General features: G+C 40.0%; 2 protein-coding genes across 2 annotated transcripts; both read left to right on the top strand.

Annotated features, from left to right (window-relative positions):
- Positions 1-603: 603 nt before the first annotated feature.
- On the top strand, positions 604-2210 carry LOC108665498 (thioredoxin domain-containing protein 17). Its single transcript, XM_018152254.2, has one exon. It carries the CDS (start codon positions 1333-1335, stop codon positions 1708-1710), a length of 378 nt encoding a protein of 125 aa, XP_018007743.1. The 5' UTR covers positions 604-1332; the 3' UTR covers positions 1711-2210.
- A 589-nt stretch (positions 2211-2799) lies between these two features.
- LOC108665500 (transmembrane protein 107) lies at positions 2800-6659 on the top strand. The gene is made up of 6 exons (XM_047885172.1): positions 2800-2813; positions 3389-3489; positions 4064-4131; positions 5283-5383; positions 5726-5833; positions 6508-6659. Exons 2-6 carry the CDS (start codon positions 3400-3402, stop codon positions 6657-6659), a joined length of 519 nt encoding a protein of 172 aa, XP_047741128.1. The 5' UTR covers positions 2800-2813; positions 3389-3399.
- Positions 6660-14581: the final 7922 nt, after the last annotated feature.

Below are 14581 nucleotides of genomic sequence, written 5' to 3'. Positions count from 1 at the left end.
TTTCGCTGTGTGAAAAAATGACTAAGAACAGTAAAATGGACTTCGGTACACCCTGATCCTTGTCATATATTGTACGCATAGACTTGTACATACCATTGCTCTGTTCGTGGTTACCGCTGATCAGGTGCATTACATATCACTTCTCAGCTTGGAAGCGGAGCTGTCATACATATGAACACCTAATTAGGCTGTGTACATCCATATTTAGACTGACTTTGTAAGAGGAAATTCACGAAAATTTCGTAGACACAAATGCGCATGTGTCCCTTAACAATCCTTGGCACGTGCTGAAAGAAGATTCAACGTTGCAGCACAGTACCTTAATCATCTAGTTTGAGACGTTTGTCCAACATAGCGGTAAATAATTTATTTTAATTCTTCTACGGAGGTGACGCATCCGATAACGAACATTACTTCAAATGCTGTGTTGTTGAACCTAGAGTGAGCCATGTTATGGGTGAAGAACGCTGTCGAAAGCATAGCCAAAGCTAAGAATAACTCAGTGTCAGCTGATGGGCAAATGACCATCTGCTTATGTAGTTATGAACCCATGTTTACAATCAATGAAGTCACGCTCATAAAATAATGATGTTACTACTTACTAGTAATATCACAGTATAAGCGTTTACGCTTCTGTTCTGTCGTTGATCCTAACCACCGCAAATGCTTCACAGCTGGCTGAAGCTCGGGCCCGTAACCCGCTACTGCAACCTCTGTGATAGTCTCGACTTGTTGGCTTCCTGCAGTTACTTCAGTAGTGCTTTCTTAGTTATTTCCTTAAACTTCTTACTGGCGTGCAGACTGACATGCTTATAGATGTCATTGTCAGCTTTGAACTCTGTTGTGACACTCGAAAATCTGCTTCGAAAGCTACGGCAGGTCCACGGTTGATATACTAAATAGCACCTTAGATGATTTCCGCAAACTCGATAATTGAGCAAATTGCCAAAGTCAAATAAATTCAATAAAATTATATCATTTCTATTTTCGTTCGATTCATGTGGAGCATTTTCATACTTTAATGCGTGTGCAGAAGCAGATTGTGTTGCTTCTCCTGTTTCCATGGAAACCAGTTTGCTGCACCATTTGCAAGATGCTGTTAATTTCTTTCAGACTTGTATAGGCTTGAAGTAAGTAATTCTATGAGCAAATTGTTTATTTATTGTAACCTTGAGGTGAAATTATGGATGCGCAATTATTATGCGGACGACTCGGATCTATTGTTTACTTTTGAAATATTTTATCATTGTCTTATCAGCTTTGCCGTGATCGTAACCGATTATAATCGAAGGACTTCATCGCAAGCCTCAAATACTGAAGAAAACCTGAAAGATGGCTCAAAAATTTGAAGTATCAGGATTAGATGAGTACAAAGAGAAGCTCGAGTCGCTAAGCTCATCAGGGAAGACGATAATTGCCATGTTTTCTGGCGGCAAGGACCCAGCAACTGGCCAGAGTTGGTGCCCTGACTGCGTGGTCGCGCAGCCTGTTGTGGACAAGGCCGTGTCGCAAGCAAGTGAGGACTTCATCTACGTCTACTGCAGCGTGGGTGGCAGGGACTTTTGGAAAGACAAGAACTGCGTCTTCAGGACTGACCCCAGCTTGAAGTTGAAGTCTGTACCAACCCTCATTAAAGTTGGCACCCCTCAGAGACTGGAAGAAGCTCAGTGTGCAAATCCTAAACTTGTTGAAATGTTGTTTGAAGATTGAAGCTTCTAATGGAAAACATTTACCTTGTCAAAGTAATCAATTTTGATTTATGTTTACTTTGTTATGCATTCTTTAAATCAGACAAATTCAAAGTTGAAATCTTTTTGTAATCATGAAATTCTAAGTATCAATTAATACATAAACTTAAACTTGAGAAAAGCAGAACTTCAGAAGGCATTTTATGAATGATACTGGATACAAAATTGCCTATTAATTTTCAAATGAATATAAAATATTACCTGTTCCTGTATCAGGCTGTATCACTGTATGTATCTGTATTGAGCCATTTAATCTTATCTGATCAATTTAGTTATGTCCTAGTGTCAAGTTGTCAACATTCCAATCAAGAATTGAAAATTTTTCTAAACCAAGAACTCTTTTTCTATAGCAATAGGAATATACAGATAGTTTGATAAAAAATTTATGTAATTGTTAATAACTGCTTTGATTTTTAAGTAAACAATGAATTAAACTTTGTTTTATTTCTGTTTCTAAATCTAAGTACTATCTCCTGATTAAAATAAAAGCTTTCACTATCAATGAATAACGTGAACTCTAGAACTATGATCTGTAGCTGTGAAATTTAAATCAAAAAGCTCAAATATACTGTATTGCAATGTGAATTGTAAACAATATTGTAATGATGTTCCTCAGTCAATAATTTATGGTTTAAATAAATTCCTATATGGTTACCTATATGATACAAGGCAATAAATATGGGCAGATGATAAAATTAATTTAGTCAGGATAAATTAGGCAAATAAAATGCTCAGATATGAACAAATTCAGAGCTGATAGGTCAAGATTGTCTCCAATATTTTTGATGGCCTACTAATTGTCTAATTTTTATGCATGATTTTTAATTAAAAATTAATTCAATTTAATGTTTTAACGCATTTAATTATGGCAGAGACAGCAATTGATTGCCAACTAGGAGTCTAGGCCTGAGTTCAATGAATAACATTTATAGTGCATTTTCTCATTTATGGAAAACATGCACTATTGGGCTCACCATGTCCGTCTGACTGTCTGTCTGCCCGTCCGTCTATCTGTGACCTCAAATTTTTGTCAACAAGAAAATGCGCTCTCTGTCACTCACTGCAGTGAGTACTGAGTTATATTTTTTAATCACTTTGTTGTAATTTCAGTTTAGGAATGTCAACAACCTATAACCCTACAATCGCAACTTGGAATTGTAGGGTTAAAAACATGAATTGTTATGCATTAAATATTGCATTGAAAGATTTATTTGTACCAAGGACCTACTGTATTTTGTGCATCTTTACTTGTTGAAATAATAAGGCTAGGCGTTGCATATCTATGATGGACAATTTTTTGCCACAACTATGATTCTGCATAAACAAAATTCTCAAATTAGAACATTACATTACGTATTACATTATATATTATAGATTATTTATTTGTTATGTTCAAACTATTCAAGTTTCTTCAATTTTTAGTATACAATCTTAATAAAATAACAAGAACTTCATGTCATCCTGAATAAAGAACATTCTACTTCACATACTTCTTCTCTTTAGAATCATATATAACTGAACTAATTTTACCAGTGTGGTAGACCATGGCTCAAGAACTTCATGTCATCCTGAATACAGAACATTCTACTTCACATACTTCTTCTCTTTAGAATCATATATAACTGAACTAATTTTACCAGTGTGGTAGACCATGGCTGCATCGCTGAGGAACCTAGCGGGTGTGCGCTTCCTGTGCCTCGTGTCCCACCTCATCCTGCTCATCACTCTGCTCGTAGATATGGTGAGATGCCTCCTCTTGCAATTTAATCCACTTATACTGTGCCTTGTGTCCCACCTCATCCTGCTCATCACTCTGCTCATAGATATGGTGAGATGCCTTCGCTTGCAATTTTAATCCATTTATAAATTTTGCCCATATTTTAATAGGTAATCTTTCGTCCAAAGTAAAATATTTCATTTATGTCTTGTTCATTTATGATAAGATGTGCTTTTTGTTTGCTAAATATGTGCCATTTTTGAAGATTAAATGACTGCTTCTCTTGCAATTTTAATCCACTTATAAATTTTGCTCCTACTTCAGTAGGTAATCTTTTGTCCAAAGTAAAATATTTCATTTATGTCTTGTTCATTTATGATAAGATGTGCTTTTTGTTTGCTAAATATGTGCCATTTTTGAAGATCAATTGACTGCATTGCACCTCAGCTAACAACTGTTTTTGCTGTTCTGTATTTTAGAAGATATTTTGCTTGCTTTGCTGGCTGCAATTATTTCCAATTATTAGATTACTATGAATAATCTTACATTTTATTTATTTAATCAATGATGATAAGATTAATGTTGTTGACTTGTACAGGAAGAAACCATTCATGCCAGTCTGCCCCTCAGACACACCCTGGATGAGAAGCTCTCCATACAAACGCAGTAAGTTCTATTCTATTGATAAACTGATGCATGTAATAAATGTATGAGAATACAGTTACAACTTACAATCCCTGTTGATGAAAAGATGTACTATATACTGTTTTGAATGTATGAGAATACAAGGTTAACTCTAGCCCTTTGAAGTTACAATGCTATCTTTAGCAGCCCTCTCATTGATCAAATATGGTAATGGAGTTTTTTTTACATTCACATAAACATTTTTCTTCTATTGTGAATAAAATCCTGCATATTCGGTCACGTGAATTGTCAGTTGCTTAGTTCAACTTGTTACAAACCTGTTATTTGCATCAAATTTTGGACTCATGTTACTATCAATGTATATTGTTTGATAAAAACTAATTGACTGTTCTATATTAGCCAGTGTCACGGGGCACCATTCAACGCCACCTGACTAATAATATATGTTCAACATGAGTACAGAGATTCGTTGCCTAAGTGCGTGAGGGATAAGTAAGATACCATCTCTCTATAAAACTCATCTCGATAATTGGTGGTTATACATGATAGTCATGTTTATAGTCTACAGAGATACGATACAAGTATAGGCTAAGACGTTGACCATTAAGTCGGAGTAACTCTAACGAGTGTAAGGGTACCCACACAGTGAAAGCAGGTTGCTAGCGTGCTGGTTACCTGCTGAGGCTGGCGCCTGAAATTGAAATAAATAGGCCTGTCGCTGGCCTATTCGTACAGGTTTTCACTGTGAACACTTACATCAATATCCTATGTTCATTCTTGTGGCAGGTTGAAGCAGGTTGCCCGCACGGGCAAACCTGCTTTCACTTTGTGTGTACCCTTACATGGCGGCGTACTTGTTGGTTACTAGGGGGGCTTACTAAGGTTCCCTAGCCTTTTTATAGACTTTTACTTCCGTCCACAAGTTTAGGTCCTCGTGACACATATGCTGTATAAACTGCCGACTCAGCGTCTGAGTCAAGCTCTCAGTGACACCGTGGACTCATAACTAACTAGGTCTGCTGATAAACGTACATAAGCATTTGTATCTACAAACTACTCTCGGACACCAGTAGTACTAATCTACTATACGGTATACAGTATAAAAGTTTTATTGCAGCCCATTAAACAATTGCACTTACAAGCAGTTTATTAACCAGTTTTACTTGTTGCAGTTTGACAGCTGTTTTCTCTGCTGGTGTGGCGATGGCTGCAGTGGAACTTACTGGGCTTCTACTAGGCATCTCTATACTGGCACCAATGACTGCACTTTGCTGTATCCTTTATTGCAGTTACTGTCACGATGTTGCCTTGTGTTGTTACCTCACGCTTCACGTATTGTATTGTATTCGTTGATTGTCTCTAAATTCAAACTCTGCCGCCACCTGTTTACTTTAATTCCTGTCTATTTCATTTACCTTTTGTGTCTATCAATCTCTATCTCTTACGTTTTCTCCTCAGTCAATGCGTAAATGCCGTTACTGTTTCCGTATATAAGTTGTCTTATTTGTCCCTCCACATTTTTAACAATTACCATATATAAATTATACGAGGTTCTCTAATATGTCTATGCTTATTTTTATATCCAACTCTGGCAAAGCTCCTTAGCCTCTACCAGCCGTCCTCTGCCACTCTGTGGCCGTGCTGTGTCTGTTGCAGAGTCTGCTGGACGCCTGGCCTCTGAGTCTGCATGTGTGTCTGCTGCTCTGCTGCTCTTTCCTGCTCTGTAGCCTCCTGCTCTGTAGCCTCCTGCTCTGTAGCCTCCTGCTCTGTAGCCTCCTGCTCTGTAGCCTCCTGCTCTGTAGCCTCCTGACTTCCAACACATGTTGTTCTTTTTGATAACTTTAATATGTGTAATAATAATAATTATCCTGTACACATTGTGAACTATTCAATATATACATTGGAAGCCTAAACGATTGCCTCAACTAGAGAACACTTCTGATTTTGAACAGACATTCGGCAGAAATTTAATTGCTGTTTGTTAATTAAAAAACATAGTGTGTTTTCTTTTGGTTTTAAATGCGACAACTGCGACCGTAACTCGTTTACTTTATTATTAATTATGAATTTCTATGGACATTTTGTACTTCAATTTTGCACTAAATCTTCTTCATAATTTCGAAGTTGTTGACCAAAAAAAATTAGTAGGAAGTAAAAATTAGTAAAAAAAATAGTTAGGTATCATCCTGTACATGGGACTGAATTTTTTATACACCACCTTTGGGACTGAATGTCTCCTGGTGTATAAAAGGAGGAACGTCGCTTGCAATGTTCAATGTTTTGTAATGGGACTGAATGTACATGGGACTGAATGTCTCCTGGTGTATAAAAGGAGGAACTTCGCTTGCAATGTTCAATGTTTTGATCTTCGCACCAAATAGAAGACCCCAATTTCAGCCCAAGCTCCTCTGAAGATGGTTACTACCACCGAGTTCCAGATAACCTGGCTCACGTCTCCGTTTCTGTTCTGGATTATGTGCGAATTTTTTATTCTACTGACGACCCTTTATTTCAATTATTCGGGCCCTCCAACGCCCTCCTCCTCCTAATCTTCAATAAATACTGCAGTGGGCGACACAAATGGACAGTCGTAAAATTCAGAGAATCTCTTTTTTTTTCACTCTTTTATGGATATCCCATGGAAGAAGCATCTAAAAAAATATAACTCAGTACTCCCTGCAGTGAGTGACAGAGAGCGCATTTTCTCGTCGACGAAAACATGAAGTCACGGACGAACAGACAGACGGACGGACGGACATGGCGAGCACAATAGTGCATTTTTTACACAAATGAGAAAATGCGCTAAAAACAAGCGGCAAGCCAAGTGCCCATCGCTCGTACGAAGCTCCTGGCTCGAAGGCAAGATAAGAAAGCGCTGTGTGGGATGCTATAAAATGATTTCCCAGTCAGAAGGATCAAAAGTTTCAGAAATAAAGGACAAAAAGTATCAACATTTTGTGAAGGATGCTCTGGAAAACCATTTTTATATGCTGGTCATGTTTCGGTTCAAAACATCATCACTAATTCGCGGGTATTTTCCTCAAATTAAAACCTTGCAACTGGAAATAATATATATGTTTTATTTGGTACTTGAATGAATTAGTAAAACTCATTTTTTATTATTTCAAACCTTTATTCAATGATACTAACACAACGGTGCTATATATTTCAATAAAACTAATTTTAAGGGCTCTTATCCATATTCGGTATTATTTTAGAAACGTCGCACTTGACACTTAACGTAACGCGGCGTGCTAAAGGGGCACTGGGTACATAGCTAATATTTTCCTGTATGCTTACGCATGTGTGCCTTAAGGTCCTTAGAATATCTAGTGTTAAATGAGCACTGGGCACAATGTCTCCGTATCTTTGATACGCGGTGTGTTTTAATTTGCAGCGTGCATTCGGCGAACGTGCCGCTTAAGATTGTCAGACCACGGAGTGCGATAGGAACACTGGGCACATTGGTAATATTCTCCTGTATGCTTACGCATGTGTTTCGTCAGGCCCTTATGATATATAGTGCTAAATGAACACTGGGTACACTGGTAATATTTTCCTGTATGCTTACGCATGTGTGTCTGCAGGTTGCCTGGATATGTAGTGCTATAAGAACACTGGGTACATTGGTAATTTTTTCCTGTATGCTTACGCATGTGTGTATGCAGGGTGCCTGAAAATCTAGTGCTAAATGAGCACTGGGTACATTGGTAATACATGTATTCTCCTGTGTGCTTGCGTATGTGTTGACGCATGTTAGTTGAAATCTTGCTCTTGTATGGGCAGTGATTACACTGCCAAAAATTATCTGCATTTTTTTGCATGTGCTTATCCGAACCGGAACACGACGCCGACGTGTGCGAAGCCTTCCGCTGTCCCCCTAAGTATCCAGTAAAGCAGTTGCCTGACTGCTGCAGCTCAGGTCCTGAAATGGGAAATACAATAGAATAGAAGTGTCGGCGCTGAAGAAATAGGCCCATGGCCTGTTGCCGATTCTTGTACTTTTCGTGACTTGATTCACAAGGGATCCGGCCTTTGGAACCCGATCTTTCCATAACTGACGATTGATTGAGATAGCTGCTGGACTTATTGCCTGGTCCGTAATAGGCTAGGCAATACATTTAATCGTAAAATTAAAAAGTATCTAAAATTAAATATTAAAAAATAGAAAAAGTATCTAAAGATGTTAGAGGGAAACATCGTTATGACAGTGGAAGAGAATTAACTGATATGCATATATTACACAGTTTTTGTCTGTATATTTGTTAGTATGCATGTTTTTGTTGTTTAGAGTCTGGCACCGTGCGCTAGGATATTTATTTTTGTTATTACATATTTGTACATTCGTATAGGATATATTATAAATATTTATATTTAAATTGATAGAAAATATGAAAAGAAAATTGGAATTCCCATCAAAATTGCAAGACAAAATAGGATATTGGTTAGCACAAAAATCAAAATTCCCATTATTAGCATTCCGTTAATTCATAAGTTATTATGATAGCTAGGAAAACGATTGAATGTTGGATTCTCAAATGATAAGTAACCGCAGTAATTGTAAGTAACCACAGTAAATGATAAGTAACAGCAGTAACCGCAGTAATTGTCCAATAATATGAGTAACCAGTAACTAAGGTAGCTAGTAACAACGCTGACTAGTGTAACTAGCCACTCACCAGCAGAAGTTGTCGCTTGTTTCTGCTGTTGTTGGTGCTGCTGGGGCATGGGTGGCAGGCCAAGCTCACGGCCATACGTGTCGCCGTACCACACCATCAGTTCAGACCCCCTGTAATATAGGTAAAGACAAGTTATTTCAGACCCCCTGTAATATAGGTAAATACAAGTTATTTCAGACCCCCTGTAATATAGGTAAATACAAGTTATTTCAGACCCCTGTAATGTAGGTAAAGACAAGTTATTTCAGACCCCTGCAATGTAGGTAAAGACAAGTTATTTCAGACCCCTGCAATGTAGGTAAAGACAAGTTATTTCAGACCCCTGCAATGTAGGTAAAGACCAGCCATCAGTTTAGACCCCTGCAATGTAGGTAAATACCAGCCATCAGTTCAGACCCCTGCAATGTAGGTAAATACCAGCCATCAGTTTAGACGCCTACATTGCAAGTCCACATCAGGCGCGCCAAAATCAATCGCTACAGCAGTGTTAGGTGGTAATAAACTCAATAAAATATTCACAATTCCTTAACGTGTCTAAAAATTCTTCCAAAATTTTAATGATGCTCAACTGAAATAAATTTTTGATCACGAATGACGTGAATCTTTCAACTGAGTGATACATGCTTGTAGCGTCACCGTCTGAAACTACCAAATTGTTTGGTTATTTCATGAACGTAAATGTGGCCAAGATTCAGCGGAGAAATAATGCAGTTCGCGCATCTTATATAGCGGTTTCAGCGTTTATTAGGTCGTAGGCCTGTCGCCGATTCTTAACATCGCAGAACATTCACAGCTTGTTGCGGTCTCGAACTCGCAACTCACTGCTACAATTCTGCTGTGCTTGACCGCCCGGCCTCCTCGCCGATTCTGACCAGAAACTGGCGCACAGAGCTGGGATCGAACCCGCGCCTCCCTGCGCCAATCCTGGGCCAATACTTTCAAAAAAGTTAAGAGATCGTAAGTTCATCAGCCAATCATTGACGGGCTTTCAAGCAAAATCCACCAGGCATAGACAAGAAAATATAACGTAAGTACTTACGTTCACTTAGCGCGATTTGAAAGTATCGCCCCTGGTACTCTGAACTGTAACCACTGGGCCTCCATCAATATACTCGATACTCAATGATGAAATACTCTACATACGTACACTCATCAATAAATAATATTGTGAACATAATACCAAGGCACTTCACGCACCTCTGTATAGGCCTGACGCTGCGGTAGTAGATCTGCATGTGGTACTGGAAGGCGACCAGGTTCACCTCGGCCGCACTCCTGGGGCAGTTGACGAACCGCATCCAGTTGCTGAGGGTCTCATCAGCCCCATCCACACACAGGTTCTTGTCGTGAGAGGTTCTAATTTGCCAGCCATAGCCCGACTCAGAACTGTCCACGGTCTTGGTGGCCACCGAGCCCTGGTAGGGCCCGAACACTAGGCAGCAGGGCAGGTCTGCGTCCGTGAAGACACCGAAGCCTGCACCGGCGATGGTCGAGTAGCGGACAACAAGCGGCCACGGGGCGGACTGCCGAGCGCGGCCTGGGGCGATGCGTGGCACCTGAGAGCCGGATGGTCATGGTTATTACTGGCCATGAGGCATGATTATGTCTACTGGCCATGAGGCATGATTATGTCTACTGGCCATGAGGCATGATTATGTCTACTGGCCATAAGCCATGATTATGTATTTTAATCATAAGCCATGAACATGGATGGCTAATTTACACTCTCTACAGCGCCACAATTTAAATGCCATAACTGGCAACATGTTGACACCATTTCAACTAATATCATGTACATGGTTGATTGTCTTAACTAAATATATCTATAATATTTCCATTTCCTAAACAAATATTGATTAATTAACGTGAGAAGAGTACATCCTATTTTGGTAAGCGCTGTAACAGACTTGAAAATTTGAATACGATCAATCTTGTTCTCACTCCGGCTTTTAATCGATTGAAAATTGTGGATTTCATTTAGTTTATGATCGAGTTTTACTTTCTTAAATGTTTTTTTATTGGTAAGGACGCTTTTGCTATGTACAATCTGAAGTCTACAATCTATAGAAGTCTGTAATCAATAGATTCTATAGAATCTATATATCTGAAGTCTATAATCTATTGAATCTATAGTTCACACAATAAAATACGCTGGTGGTTGTCCTACTCACAGGATGGTCCAGCAGCAGCACTGAGCGGTGGTGCGGACAGTGGCCCAAGTGTTCGCGCTGACAGTGTTCACAGTCTGCGGGACAAACAGAGTGAATTTATGTTATTTATGTTAATACACGAGTTTATATTTATTATATTAATATTTATTTATGTTAATACTCGAGTTATGTTGTCTTCCCAGCTCTAATTATACTGTTAGAAAAAACGGTGAAAAAACGGTCCCACTGGCGTTCTAGTGGCCGGTCGCCCCGTGAAAATAAACTGTTTCGCCGTTTTTATCAGATGTTTTACGGATTTCTAGTGTTAAATTAGAATTAAAACGGCAACACGGTGTTTCTTTTCACGTGCCGACCGGCCACTGAAACGCCGGTAATACCGTTAACGCCGGTAATACCGTCAACGGGAATTTTTCTAACAGTGTACTGCCCAAATAGTGACACCCGCACAAGGGCTATAGTAGTGCATCAAATTTGGGACAAAGCCTAACATATATCTCTGAGTGTTGGCCCCTTGTCCTAACAATCAACAGCGTAAATAAGATAAGGTATTGTTGATAGCAAAGCGCAAGTGTTAGAGTTTCATCGAAAATTGGCTGGCGATAAAGAGATAACATTTACGCAAAGAGATAACATATTTTACAGAGATAGCACCCATACAGAGATAGCACCCCATACAGAGATAGCACCTCATACAGAGATAGCACCCCATACAGAGATAGCACCCTCATGATTATGTATTTTAATCATAAGCCACGAACATGGATGGCTAATTTACACTCTCTACAGCGCCACAATTTAAATGCCATAACTGGCAACATGTTGACACCATTTCAACTAATATCATGTACATGGTTGATTGTCTTAACTAAATATATCTATAATATTTCCATTACCTAAACAAATATTGATTAATTAACGTGAGAAGAGTACTTGTATCTGAGAACGAGCTTGTCTTCAACTGAATATTATCGAAAAAATAATAGACTTGAAAATTTGAATACGATCATTCTTGTTCTCACTCCGGCGTTTGATCGATAGAAAATTATGAATTTCATTTAATTTATGATCGAGTTTCACTTTCTTAAATGTTTTTTTATTGGTAAGGACGCCATTGCTATGTACAATCTGAAGTCTATAATCTATAGATTCTATAGAATCTATATATCTGAAGTCTATAATCTATTGAATCTATTGTTCACACGATAAAATACGCTGGTGGTTGTCCTACTCACAGGATGGTCGAGCAGCAGCACTGTGCGGTGGTGCGGACAGTGGCCCAAGTGTTCACGCTGACAGTGTTCACAGTCTGCGGGACAAACAGAGTGAATTTATGTTATTTATGTTAATACACGAGTTTATATTTATTATGTTAATATTTATTTATGTTAATACACGAGTTATGTGGTCTTCCCAGCTCTAATTACACTGTTAGAAAAAGCTGTAAAAAAACGGTCCCACTGGCGTTCTAGTGGCCGGTCGCCCCGTGAAAATGAACTGTTTCGCCGTTTTTATCAGATGTTTTACGGATTTCTAGTGGTAAATTATAATAAAAACGGCGACACGGTGTTTCTTTTCAGGTGCCGACCGGCCACTGAAACGCCGGTAATACCGTCAAAGGGAATTTTTCTAACAGTGTACTGCCCAAATAGTGACACACTCTCTGCACGTAGTGCCCTCCAATGGGTCGGGCGATCCGAATTTTGTTAGTTAAGTTAGGACAAAGCCTAACTTATATCTCTGAGTGTTGGCCCCTTGTCCTAACAATCAACAGCGTAAATAAGATAAGATATTGTTGATAGCAAAGTGCAAGTGTTAGAGTTTCATCGAAAATTGGCTGGCGATAAAGAGATAACATTTACGCAAAGAGATAACATATTTTACCGAGATAGCACCCCATACAGAGATAGCACTCCATACAGAGATAGCACCCCATACAGAGATAGCACCCCATACAGAGATAGCACCCCATACAGAGATAGCACCCTATACAGAGATAGCACCTCATACAGAGATAGCACCCCATACAGAGGTAACACAGAGAAGCGTGTACTCACACACGGCCTCTTCCTCGTTGAGGTCATCGGGTTCGGCGTAGGTCAGGACCGCGGTTCGTCTCGTAGGATACCGCCGCTCTGGTCGGTCTTCTGTTGCCGATGACGAAGAAGGAACAGGAACAAGAGCAACAACAGAGCTGTGAACAGGAGCAACAGAGTTTTGAGCCGTGTCTGTGAACTCTGTTTTGATTTCAGCTGCGTGTACGATGGTTTCCAATTCGTTATTAGCGCGTAGAGTGGAAGGACTTTGCAAAGGAGACTTTGAGATTTGCGGATCACAGTCCATAGCGTTCATGTCGTCTGGAATTGCAATATTATCATTTGAGGCGACACTGCATTTAGGCAGGAAGCTTTTTTGCAGCTGTTGTGTTTCCGTCTGGTCAAGAATTTCTACATTTTTTGCTTTAGGAAGGACAGTTTCTTGGTTTTGTACTCGCGATGAGGTCGCGTTACCAATAATATTGTTGTTTTCAACAATTTCAGTGCAAGCATTGGGGCCAAGACCAGCAGCCGATGCAGTGGCGGTGCAATCTATTGCACATTCTCGTGCAGAAATCGGGTCACATTCACTCCTGTCATTAGTCTTGGCAGAGTCAAGAAAATTATGTTGTCCCACACTCGTGCAGGCTTCCTGCTCACTAGCAGCCTTCTGCACACTTCCTCCGAGTTCCATCACAGCGTTGCCTGCGTCTAAGCCGTTGCCAGCATCGGACCCGTTGCCAGAACCACAGCTGCTGCTAGGGACAAGCCCGTTAGCGACGTACAGTTGCCGGACTAAGTCATCCTGCAGCGCCTGCTTCTCCAGCCCGTCAAAGAACATGTCCATCACTTCAGGGTAGATCTCAGGCTCGCCGTGCAGATCAATATATCTGTTGGCTTCGTCTATGGCGTCATCAGGAACTTCACCCCAGTCTTCAAAGTCAAATGCGGCTATTTCGCAGCTTCCCTGATCATCTTTCTCGGCTGATGTTGATTTATCATTTGTTTCAACGACGTTTTCTGACGATTGCTGTTCAGTATTCATTTTTTTCACCCTGTGTTGCAGCGATGTTGACTTCAGAGAAAGCGGTTGGTGGTTCAGAGCTCATGTCAGAGCTCATGTTCTCTCCGGTCGGTGGTTCAGAGCTCATGTCAGTGCTCATGTTCTCTCCGGTTGGTGATTCAGAGCTCATGTCAGAGCTCATGTTCTCTCCGGTTGGTGATTCAGAGCTCATGTCAGAGTCCAGTTCGCCAGGGTAATTCCAAAGCAGTGACTTCAAATTTTTCCCTCTCGACTTAATTATTTTCTTAATAGGTTTTACTTCGCTATATTCTTTAGTATTTACTTTGGGTTCAGCAAATGAACCTGTATTTTTGTGGCGGAAAGGCGCTAAGAAATCTACTACTGCCTCTTCATCGGCTTCTTGGTCCATGAATACGTCTTCTACAGACAGCGTTGCCAGTGGATCTACCTGCTTCTCCACCAGGTAACCCACCTGCTGGTCTGGGTTCTTGCTATCTGCAGTCCCCGCTTCTGTCATAGGTTCTGAAGGCGCAGGTTCTACCTCTGGGTCCTTGATGGTAGCAG

The sequence above is a fragment of the Hyalella azteca genome, unplaced genomic scaffold (genome assembly GCF_000764305.2).
Source record: "Hyalella azteca isolate HAZT.00-mixed unplaced genomic scaffold, Hazt_2.0.2 contig17181, whole genome shotgun sequence".
Taxonomy (NCBI): Eukaryota; Metazoa; Arthropoda; class Malacostraca; order Amphipoda; family Hyalellidae; genus Hyalella; species Hyalella azteca.
This window is presented reverse-complemented; position numbering and strand designations above follow the sequence as displayed.

Coding starts and splice junctions, on each gene's coding strand:
- LOC108665498 (XM_018152254.2), top strand. CDS start 1,333: ATGGCTCAAAAATTTGAAGTATCAGGATTAGATGAGTACAAAGAGAAG.
- LOC108665500 (XM_047885172.1), top strand. CDS start 3,400: ATGGCTGCATCGCTGAGGAACCTAGCGGGTGTGCGCTTCCTGTGCCTC. Junction 3,490..4,063: donor TCACTCTGCTCGTAGATATG/GTGAGATGCCTC, acceptor TGACTTGTACAG/GAAGAAACCATTCATGCCAG. Junction 5,384..5,725: donor ACCAATGACTGCACTTTGCT/GTATCCTTTATT, acceptor AGCCTCTACCAG/CCGTCCTCTGCCACTCTGTG.